Raw genomic sequence first — 12,333 nt, forward strand, 5'->3', positions numbered from 1 at the left:
CAATCCAGACAGCTTAGCAAAAATAAAGTTTCTGGATAACTGTGAGATTCAGGACATACATTATACATAAAGAAGTCGTTTAGTGAAACTCAGTATATTTTAGCAGAACATTTTGGTGAAGTTCTCCTTTCTGCAATCCAGTCCGTGTAATCAGACCTCTGTCCTCCTGCAGATTGCTTTCCCCTTCTTGTTTTATGTATCACACTGTATCAAACACCCATTAGATCAGAGATTAAGGTTAGGATCCTATTTCATTTGAAATAACTAGGCAGCAGCATAATAAGCTACCAAAAACTTGTACCTGAACTGCTGAAACCCATGAAACCAGTGCAATAACCTACAGTGATCAGGGTGAGGTCCTAAGAAGAAACCCTGCCTTTCTTTCCAAGGCAGATTTTTTTCAGGTTTTAGTAGAAATTTTTCTGAAGCAAAAACCACAATATGCAATCTGGTATTCAGTCAAGAAAGGGCTTGAATTATTTTCAAGTCAGTACCATTGAAATAAACTAGAGGAAAAAGGATTAAGAATTAATTTGGAATAATGAAAGGAGGTCTTTCAGAATTGAGATGAGATTTGGAAGTCCTCCCATACAGTGAGTAAAGTGTTTCTGCAGAATTAAGTTTCCAGCAGATAAATGAAATTAAATGTACCACGCTGCTGACAGTTGTATTTTGTTTTTTTGCCTGTTCTGTGATGATAAAAGGTAAAGTTTCTTGAAGATGTTGTGAAAGTCCTAAAGAGGGAGCTTGTGTAAGTACATACATGTTACTGAATTTAGTAAGTACCCATAAATATATATATATATATATATATATATGTGAAGCTAATAGTTTCATTAAGGAAATTATCAAATTGACTATAAGGAATTGTTAGTACTCTTAGGCATAATTATGTGAAGGAGGTTAAAAGTGAATTAAGATCAGTTATTTAAATAATTCTGTAATTTGTCCCAGGATGAAGTTTAGGTATGCAATTAAAAAATGTGTGTTTTGAAACATATTTAAGGCTGAAAAAGTTCCACGCACAGGTCCTTTTCTATTATGCTTCTCAAATAGGGTGTGTTGTACACTGCTCACCCCATCAAAACTGAAAGTTTTAAGAGCTTTCTCTTAAGGCAGACAGGCAGTACTATTTGTTGGAAGGCAGAAACTCTGGATGTGATTTAGTGCCCACCAGTAATTCGTATACATTTCGAAAATCTGTCATGATATATGACAGCTCTCTCGGGGACTTTGCTTTTAAAACAGAATTGTTTTCTGAAGATGCTGGGGATTTTTTTGTCATTGCTTTCTGTTTTGTTCACTCATTTTTCAGCGTTAGAGACCACACATACTGGGCATACTTCTGGTCTCATTCTCACCCACGAAATTCTGACTTCAGTAGAGTTGCACGGGTGTAAATTAGACTAGGACTTGGCAGGAGAAAGCTTATGATTATATTTGGCAGAGACAGCAGGCTGCAACTTTATTAACATAATTAACAGCTACAAACACACCCAACAGGCCAAAGTAATCTAGTGACAGAAGAGAGAAGGTCTTAGTAGGAAAGGATCCTTCGCACTCTCTTTTGGTGTTCTGCTTCTTGTTCCTGAGTTCCTACTAAGTCTTGGCGAGCTTTCAATTGAGCTGTAATTCAAATTCATACAGCTCCTGCAAGACACCTTGAACAGACTTTTGCTGATGAGTCTATAGGAACTGTCAGCAATACGGGGATTACTTCAGAAGCGTGATGGTTGAATCGAACTTTACTTTCTGATGTTTTGCTTTTTGAATTAAATTGTTGGACAAGATTAATTGCATGCAGTAAGAGATTTAAATGAATGGCTTTATAAAGCATTAAAGTTCTAAGTATGTCACATGGGAAAAAAGCTGTAAGGTTCAAATGAATAAATGTATTTAATGCATAAAATGTCCAGGCTAATTTTTTAATTCCTTTACTAACATATTGAAAAACCATACTTTATTCATCCATCTTAGTTATACTGCTGTGGTTGTGGTAATTTAATATTCCTGCTCTTTGCTAATCTTCTGGTTCAACAGAAGTAAACAATAGGTTTCATAAATTAAAAATACGCTCCTCAGAACATGCTTCTAAAGATAAAAAACAAGGCTGTAAACATTTATGACTGAAACAAACTAGATTGTTCAAATACTGCCATGATGTATCATGTATATCAATATGGCACTGATATCAGTTAGAATGCAAACAAGGTTTTAAATGATGTGCCCCTTCATTTCAGCTGGAGAATCCGCTTTACACCATCTGCCTATCAGATGGTTAGGAACCAGGACTGCGTATTAATGCCACATGTTCGATTTTCATTCCTCTTGTAATGGTTAGATTCATATTGCTAATAGCTGTGCATGAGCACTGTCGATGAAATTTGTGTGACGATGGAGTGATGAGATATTTATAAAGCTGCCTGTCTCACTGCATAATCAGCAGGAAGAATGCCAGACATAAACAACTTATCAATTTCAGAATATTAATGACAACTACCGTTGACTTTAATCCACTGAATATTTGGGCCTGAATATTTTTTAACTGTTCAAATAAATATTTGTAAAGAATAAAAAATACCTATGTGGCTGTTTGGAGTGATCCTTATTTCTTTAATTTCAGTTGATTTTGTAGGTTACATTTGGTTATATAATTTTTGAAGATAACATTTCTGTAGTGTAGAGAAGTGTGTGCCTTGGAAATTCCTTGGCTACTTATTGTAAGAGTAAATTTATATTAAGTAATGTTTACATCAAAAGGCTTTTTCAAAGAATAAATTAAAAAAAAAAAAAAATCCCAAGTGTTTCCCTGGGTATATACCCATACTGTGCCTTTAATACTTAGTATTTTAAAATATAAATATAGATACATAGTAGTGTATTAACTTCTGCTTTTAGTATATTTGCCTGTCTATACCAGGGAGATAAGAAAGGTAAGTTGGGCCATGTGCTGAAGTTCTGGGTTGTACCACACCCCAGTGCACCACAGTGCACCAGTGATTATAAAGCCAGTGGCTCTGATAACTGGCTTCAGGCCTCCCTTGCCACTTGCTTTGCTATATCATCACATTCAGGTGATAGGAAAAAGTAGCAGTAAAGGAGAAGCTGTGCTGTAGGCTGGAATTGCTGTGAGGGACCAGCATTAAGCTAGAATTCTGAGCATTATTCGTTCCATTTCCCTCCCTACTTGCACCTGTGCTTACATGATTCAAACATTTCAGACCTGCATGGTTTCCATTAGTTGCTGTATAACAAAGCAATCATTTCAGTCAGTTCTGTGATTGTATAAGAGAAGGAATGAAATGATTAGTTTAATTTCTACTTTTAAAAATTATCACTTTTTGCCACAAGCATTATCTTGCAAAAATCATTTTACAGAGCTGAGCAATTTGTATTTTAGTTTCTCAGTCCCCATCCAAAGAAATGCACCAAAGCATACTTTTTTTTTTTTGTAAATTTTGTAGCAAAAGAGTGTTTTTATTTCAGGTATTCTGCATCCAGGTCATTATTCCATTGAAACAAAGTAATTGCAGGTGGTCTTACAAGTCCTATGTCCAGCATCTCCTTTGTATGTAATTTACCCCAATACTTAGAAGCACTTTAAAACAGCTGATCTAAAAGTGTAGTCACAACCAAAAATATGGGGCCTGTTGTTGCACTCATTGAAAATAGTGTACCAGAATATTCCTCCAAATAATTGTTCTTTAAAAATGCTAGTTTTAGCTTTTCAGGGATGTATACATATATTAGAAAAGGAAGTATAGGTTATTGTGTTGTTTAATGAGCACCGGATGCAAACTAAAGTTCAGAGGTGCACCATCCCTTTTTCTGTGGCCAAATTTAGGGACTGCAATCAAATTTGTGTGATGTATGGCTTCATATCCTTCCTCCAAGGTAAAAATATAATTGGAAGCAATCCATGTTATTGTCAATACCTTTTAAAGATCAGAACACGCACAATTTGTGGTAGTAGCAGAAGCTGAAATAAAAGTAAACTCTCATATTTATTCACCTTCTCATTTATTTTTGGCTTTTGGTACATCTTCTACCTGAAACATCACTTTTCTAAAGAATATTGATCTGTAATTATCACTTGGTCAGTAATTCTCATTACACATGGAGGTGTTAGAAGTCAGCCTGTGAGGAGGGTCGGGAGGCTGGAACTGTTTGCTAATCTTTATGTGGTCATGCAAAGCAATAAGGGAAAACAAGCTTCAGTCAAGCAACAATATATTCAAAGGCACCTCTTATGCCACCTCGTAGATTTCCTGATGTCTGCTCACCACCTTCTTTTCCCCTGCTGGAATTTGCCTTCTGTCCCTCCCTATCACTAGCCAAAAACATGGCAAATGTGAACTTGTTTTGCATGTAAGGAGTCAAAGTAGACAACAAGAGACCCTGAGAAGCAATGGTGCTAGTAATATTTACCTCAGAGGCCTGGGATTATTTGCTTATTTGGTCTTTCCTGCTAAATTGCACTCTTCCTTTGCTAGACAGCAGCCTTAGAATAGTAAATTGTGGAGTTAGTTCCTCTTGAGATCCGTAAGACACTTCACACCTCTCAGAATAGCTGAAAATCAGACAAGCAGGCACCTTTAAACTAATTACATGGAGTTTTTCAAGCCTTCTCCACATTCAGGGCAAGAATCTTGATTCAAAATGACTGAGGGTCTGTTTTCTTGTAGCATCACAGGCTGAGAGTGCATCAATGCATTAAACTTACCTGCTTTATTGCCTTCTCTGTTTCTTAGACTTAATTCTCTGTCATTTCCATCTCTGCCCCCTGCATCAGTTTTGTGGGGGAGGCAGCTCCTGGGAAATTTTGACACTGGCTTCTCTCTGCTGCCACCCAGGCTGGGGCAGAGAGATCTGGGTGGGCAGCAGCAGGGCTTTGGGGACCACAGGAAAATTACCCTGCCTCAGGGAAGAGGGCAAAAACTGCAAAGATGCTTGTGGCTTTGATTAAAGCTGCATCTAATTTTGAGTTTTGAAGGCAACTGGAGAACTGGACCGGTTCTCCGATTGCTCCTGGCTTCGTAGAACATTCTTGTAAATGGCTGGATGGCAGAAACTTGGTTTGTTAGGAAGAGCACTTGAGCTGCCTGTAGATGGCTTTGGGATTGGTATTAAATGGGTTAATAATTTCTCTTCTCATTGATATGTACTTTAATGCCTTCAAGTCTGGGGAGAGCAAAATAATGTTCTGCATTATTTTTTTTCTAGAAATGCTTCCTAGAACAACTACATCTACTTCCTGTTATGTATGAAATGAGAAATGTCTGAGTTCTATCATCTGTTACTCATAAATAGAAATTATAGACCTGTTTTTTCTGTTTTCTTTAGCATGTCTTACAGTAGAGATCTAATGGGAATTTTTTTTCCGAAGTACGCTTGTGTACATATTCACCTATTCACAGTCAGACACTCAGGACACCATTTTGAAGCTAAATTAGATTTTTGACTGCATGTATTTGTAGCTGCATCTAGTTGTGATTCTATTATGAATGCACTTACTAGATACCAAGTTAAAGTTTAGATGAATGTATACTAGTAATATATCTAATGTAAGGAGTAATATGATGTGAAATATTTTACTTGGAAAAGTTGATAGTTTTCAAAACCAACAAAAGGAATAATAATCTGCAGTGCTCTCTGTTCTTATGTAACAAGCATGAAGGAATAATAAAAGTCCCTACAATAAAGGAGACTCATAGAATAATGAATATTAAATTTTTTTCGTACTTCTTTGCAGGTCTGACAGCAGCAGCTGCAGCAGCAGCAGCTGCCACCAATGCCGCCATAGCAGAAGCAATGAAAGTGAAAAAAATCAAATTGGAAGCTATGTCCAACTATCATGCAAATAATAACCAGCATGGAGCAGACTCTGAAAATGGAGATCTGAATTCAAGTGTTGGTAAGTTTCAGACATAGCATTATTATATGTCCATAATACTAAAATATTTTATTAAAATGGTGATCTTTCTGAACTTCCTTCTGAAGTCCTTGGCTTGGTGTAAAAAAGTTGCATATTTGTTTTCCTTTTTCTTAATGTTTTTAGTTTTATTTTGTGCCTGACCTTTACACCAGTGTTCAGTTTTGTTGTTATTATTACAAAACCATTCTTTTCTTTGCAGGCTACTTTTGCAGACTCCAGTTAATATTTTCCATGAAAGAAAGTGTTTTGATTGCTTAGAGTTCATTTTTCAAAGTACAGGTGGAGTGACAGATGATGGTGTCAAAGTGAAATTTAACAATGTCTCCTGCTCAGTGTGCTGGGTATCGACTTTAGGTAATTCAGAACACAAGCTTGAAAGCAAAATATTTCATACTTTCATGTGCCCTGTGACAAAAGGAAAACATACATACACAATAAATTCTGCCATGCTCTGCAGTTCCTATCATATTTTATTTTAATAAACACGTTCTTAAAATGTAGTTAACATTTTTTTCCATTTCTTAAGCAGCCATCAGCAACTCTTGTTCTTTTACAAAAAAGAATTGTTTCAGTATACTTTATTCATTTGTTTGGACAATTTGTTTTGCTAAAGCATACTTCAAAGCTAGGATAACTTTTTGTTGTTGTTGATTAAATCTTTAATCATCTGTGTGTGTCTGCTGTAAAATGTTTTGTTATGCCATTTCATTGTATTGGATCCTTTTATCATGTTGAGACAGTATTAACTCAGCAACAGAAATTCAATGACAGAGAGGTACGTTCAGAAGACTGCAGGGAAGATTGGTGTATACTGGAATAAAATGGCCTCAGATAGGCTTTTTTGTTTTTATTTTGGCCCTTTGTCTGGATTAATTTTTTTATTTTTATTTTTTTAGTTTTTCATCTTTTAAATACATTAAATCTTAGAGGGTATGTACTGGCCTTAACATAAATAAATACTTGTTTGTGAAAAGTGTTTCTGTACAGTTCAGTAGACATCACTAGGATATTATTTAGAAATAATATGAATTGCAGTTCAAAGAACAGGTTCACCTGGGCACATACTACTGTAAGTAGCAACAGTATGTGTGCATTACTGCATAAGGAGATGATATGATTGGTTTTGTTTTCCTTTTAAGTAAAAGCTTTAAAAATACCTCTGTGATGGTGAAGAAAATAGTCTTAAATTGTGTGTGAGTACTCAGATACCACATATGCAGTTACTTGAATACAAGCGTAAAGATTGTTCTCTTGGAGAGAAAACAAGAGAGGGTAGAGTGCAGGTGCCTTTGAAATCTGGGAGGAGGAGATAGGTACAAATGAAGTGGAAGAACCAGGTGGCCTCTAGTACACTGGGAGAAAGGTGGAGTAATGAGAAAGGGTGAAAAGTATAAACACAAACTGAGAAGGTATGTACTAGAACTAGAAGCTAATCTAGACTTTCAGGCTTAGATGAATCCATTATGTGAAATAAAAAGTTCAAATACTGGTTGGCAGTTCTAGTTGTAAACCACATGTGCATCCGTGGGGATGGAAAAGTTAACAGGTCTAAACCATCTAATCTAAATAATCTATAATATCTAAATATTATGGTAATATCTAAATCTGCTAATATCTAAACCACACAGAGTATTTGTAGAAGAGTGGATAGAAGGAACTTCCTCTGAACAAAAAAGCAAATTATCTGTTTCGAAATCCTTTTTTTAGTCATAATTTAGATAACTAATATGCTCTTAGACAGCCTAATCATTTTCCCTATTTAAGAAAATACATTCTAGCTATTTTAGTAGGGCAAACTTAGCGAAGCAAGATTATTTATTGTCATTGTCAAAATTTCCTCTCAGCCCCTTAACTTACTTGTTAGCTTCAGTTAATTTCCCAATTTAACTGAATGAAGAATTGAGTTAATTTTGTTCAGAAAAAAATGGCTCTTCTGAATAGAGTGAATAGCTTTCCAGTTGTCTCCATTCCATGAGGAATGGTTCTGAAAATACAGTTTCCTTTTCTGTGGATCTTGTCTTGAGCTGCACCCTTCTTACAGAGGATTTCTCTAAAACAATTTGCTTTTATTTGTTTATTTTTATAGTGAACCCTGTCTAGTGTCCAGTGTTGGTCATGCATATGGAATCAGAGAAGTGACTCTTACTGCTGCTAATGTCAGGGTATTATTAGGTTCATGAAGAGTTAAGTTCCTTGTTTATTAGTTGCATTTTTGAAAATTAGTGCACTGTATTATCTTGACAAGAACTCATATTTCAAAGGTGTTGCTTTGTAGTTGGTGTGTACTCTTTCTTCTCCTGCATTTTTTCAGGAATGTGTTTATTTATGTATTTTCAAATAAATATTATCAAGTCCATATACCATTAATGTTTTAAATTATAGCTTGCTAGCCAAGATTGTGAAATATTACATTACTGAATGTTGACAGGAAGAAAGAATAAAACAAAAGAAAACAACCTGATTTTAGTTTACATTTTAAATTAGGTTATGTGCCTGAACAAACTGAAAAGGAACAAATGATCCAACTGGGTTAAAAGCTTAACTGATTCATCTTAGCCCTTATGTAGCAGGCATTATGGTGTGCGTGGATCCATCCTCCGGTGCTCCAATGCCTACATAAAGGCTGATAAATAAAATAGGGACCGTTGTTTTATTTATCTTATCGACTTGTCAGATTTGCTTCCAGATTGTCTTGCTTTTTGGTTTTAATCAAATGCCTAATGTGAACTACAGAAGTAATTCTTGTAGTCTAACGTTGTATAATTATAGAGAGCACTACACAAATTTATTAACTTGGTCCTTTGAAGCAGTGGCCAAAAGGTTAGTGAGTGAAGGGAGTTAAAGGAAGCCAATGATACTAATAAGTAATTATTTTATATCTCTCAGTTTTGCTGGTAACCTTGAGCTTGCATCCTCCCACCAGAATTATCATTTTAGAAGCAGGGAAAATAAAGGAAAAAAAAAAAGAAATTACAGAGGAATCAGAGTGAGGTATTAGCACACTGAGTAAAATATATGGCTGCAACGCCTTTCTCCCCCATCCACAATCAATTGGATTCTTTTAGTTTAATATTTACTTGCTAAGATGAGATGCTAGTCTGCATGGTGATAAACAGTCTGCTACTGGCATCTGAAGGTGACCTGTCAGTTCATATGGACAAATCTCCTGCTTACTGAAATGTACAAAATAAATCATTAAAGCAGGCAGGTGCTCATTCCCAGATTTAAATCACCATAGATTTATGATTTGAATTAATGCTTCATTTGGTCATAGAAATAGATGCTGAGACAAATGATATGCAGTGGTTGGGGCTTCCATACTGTAGCCATCCTAATATTGATTACTGAGATGTCTTTGCAATCTCTTGTTTATATCAAGTACTGTCTTGTGACAGCTTGGCTGATATGAGCTACATTGCAGATAAGAAGGAAAAATGTCCCGGGTTCTTTTTAGTGGCAATTCTACATACAACACGCAGGGTAGATAAATTATTGGGGTTTTGTTTAAAAAATGAATTCCGTAGGGCAGCAAAGGAAAAAGAAAGATTATGCTGTGTGTCAGGGATTTGTTTTTTTGTTGGATTTGGTTGGTGTATTTCTTGGTTTTTGGTTGTTTTTTTTTTTTTTTTGGGGTTGTTTTTTTTTTTTTTACTTTGGTTTAGTTTTTCTTAAATTAATTGCAGAATGAAAAGAGAGTGGCAAGGTCAAATTTTAAATTTCACTGGTAAGGTTCTACTCTTTGTCATATTAACATCTTAGTGTGATATTAGTATCAGTTGTATGTTTGCCATCTGATGCTCTGAAGCAATGGGTAGGTAAAGCAGTTCAATCATTTCCTCACTGCTTAAGTACTTACTGCACTGCTGTCCTACTTCATTAACCTGCAGCAGCAAAAGATAAAAGCCTTTGAAAATAAATACCTTTTAAAAGCTATTTTTGTGAGCTAGAGTTTTCTATCTATAACTTGGTAGGAAGTGAAGAACAGTCCGTATACTTTTGCTTCCCGAACATTTTATGTAATGAAAACACTATGCATACACTTTAGGGAATACTCAAAGGATTTGTTAAGACCTTTGCCACTTGCTAAAATATGACTCATAAAACTTGTAAACAACTATCAACAATAGTAAATTACTTGCTTAGCAGGAAATGAGTTCATATCTATTCAAAATGTGATCTCAAAACAGATGTCCCAAGAAAATGTCATTGTTTAAACTACATTCATACAAAAAAAATTGCTATTATTTCTTTAAGGAAGTGAAGCAATCATGAAGACTTTGGTGTTCTTAATTTCTAAACACAGTTAGGAAATACAAGGCAACATTTTACACTTGGCTAGCATGTTAATCCATAAACAACCGCAAAATTTGTTGAAAATTAAGAGATTTTCTTGGCATGTTAGGTTTCCTCTTCATCTGCATTACCTTGCAATATTTAAAATTATGAGACAAATATGAGTCTTCCTGTGATGTGTTGTTCAAAAGTAAAGCTTGCTTGTATACTATTCTTTTCTTTTTCATCCAGAATCAGAGATAAAATGATTTAGGTGAAATTATTTTTCTCCAGTGACCTTGCCCAATAATAGAACAGTACAAAATGCAGTAATTTCCTTTTTCTAAACACACGTGTCTATTTTAAGGGAAAGAATTACTTTTATGGTTTCAGGAAAAAGTCTTGGAGACCTTGAAAAAGCAAATAAAAGGAAACAGAGAATGCAGGCCACTGAGCACAGCTCTGCAGTTGCACATCTGATTCTCTGCCTTGGCAATGTTAATGAACCTCAAATCCTCCCTATAATTAGATGAGGGAATTGCTTATATTTTCAAACAGATGATGCTGCTGTAATGAAACGATTGACAGGGAACTTAAAAGTGTCTACAGTAGTCATTTAGTTTCCGGGTTTTGGGTTTTGGTTTTTTTTTTCCTTCTATCCTGGTTTTTTTTTTTTTAATTTTTTTTTTTTTTTTTTATTGTAAAAAAAGATTGGCTGTAGATACAGGTCCTGGGAGAGGTAGTAATTTACACAGAATGCTATGACAGGTGTCTTTGTATAGCATGGAAATAAAATGGAAGACAGAGGAATGATGGGCAGGTATGGCAATTTTTTGGGAGGGGGTGTCCTGTGCTTATTCTGCCTGGGTTCTTTAAAAGGGGCCGAGACTCAAGAGATGGATCCGGATTGAGTGCACAGCTGTAACTGCTGATGAGCTAATTGCTCCTTATCTCTCAGCCCCATTCATCTTCATTTTTTACCAATTACTGAGAATTATCTGTGTTCTCAGTTGGATATGAGAGTTAATCCTTTTTGGTTAAGCTGGCAGTACTGTGAGCAGACTCCAAATCATAGGGTGAAAAAGCCAGAGCAAGCTTGTTCTCAAACTCTCTCCAGTTCAATGACAGTATCACTAGTTCATAAGAATTTTTCTATTGTTTAACAGATTAAACACTGATTTATTTTATTTTTTTTTGCTTTTTAACTTTTTTGCTACTATCAATATGTATTTTTTTCTCAGCCTAAACTGAATGTGTATATTCCTAGGTGGATGTGTTCCCTTTCTAAAAGTATTCACTTGCAAAAATAAAAATAAGATAAACATTAACTTCAGACCAGAAGGATTCTTTGCAGAATGTCAGTGTTTATTGTATGATACATAGCAGTTCTTTTAATGACAAGACTCTGCATGCAATTTTGACATTGTGGGACATAAGACAAATGCTTGTCAGTGACAGATATCTACTTTTGTAAATTTGTTAGAGATCTGTGGGTGAAAAGTGCTGTCTAGGTGCTTGCAAAAGCATAATCATACAGCCTTAAGGACAAATGTGCTATGTTGAGCACATCGTATTTCAAGCTAAAGGAATGCTTTCATAAAACTGTGCTTTGGGAACACACAGAACACCAGAAACAGATCATTTAGTTATAATCAGGTCACTAAGCTTTTTACTAGAATTTTGCTTGTCATGGGAAAAAAATCTTGCATCTTATAGCTAAAATGTAATGTTTGTCTGTCAACCAAGATATAATTTCTCTATATCTGTTTCCCAAGATATAATTTCTCTATATCTGCTTCCCTAGCCTTTACTTGTGATTGCTAAATTTGCTAAACAAGGTAATGAATTGGTTGTTATGATCTGAGCACCAGTTAGTAAATTGGAGGAATTAGTAGCAAAGATTCAGCATTTCATGTTGTAGGATCAGTTGTGCTATAGCAGTTCCCTCATCTAGATTAAATCTTCACTGTGAAGTTCATTGAAACAAATGTAGACGTTTGTATCTGAGTCACCCTAGACTCAACAGACAGCAATTGGCAGTTGTAGGGGTGATCCATCTCATCCTAAAGTAGATGGCAAAAGTAGATCAGATAAATTGCACCTTACAAGTGCTTAGTCATGCAACT

At 35.4% G+C, this 12,333-nt stretch overlaps 1 protein-coding gene across 8 annotated transcripts in view; it reads left to right on the top strand.

Moving 5' to 3' along the window:
• Nucleotides 1-12,333, top strand: part of DACH1 (dachshund family transcription factor 1) — a 353,868-nt gene that overhangs the window by 177,848 nt on the left and 163,687 nt on the right. For all 8 annotated transcript variants that reach the window (XM_086881091.1, XM_086881089.1, XM_086881093.1 and 5 more), the window contains exon 3: nucleotides 5,753-5,914. In XM_086881091.1, the coding sequence (XP_086737217.1) occupies nucleotides 5,753-5,914 (162 nt within the window). The remainder of the gene's footprint in view (nucleotides 1-5,752; nucleotides 5,915-12,333) is intronic.

This window comes from Cyanistes caeruleus, chromosome 3 (assembly GCF_971803275.1).
Source record: "Cyanistes caeruleus chromosome 3, bCyaCae1.hap1.1, whole genome shotgun sequence".
Classification (NCBI taxonomy): Eukaryota; Metazoa; Chordata; class Aves; order Passeriformes; family Paridae; genus Cyanistes; species Cyanistes caeruleus.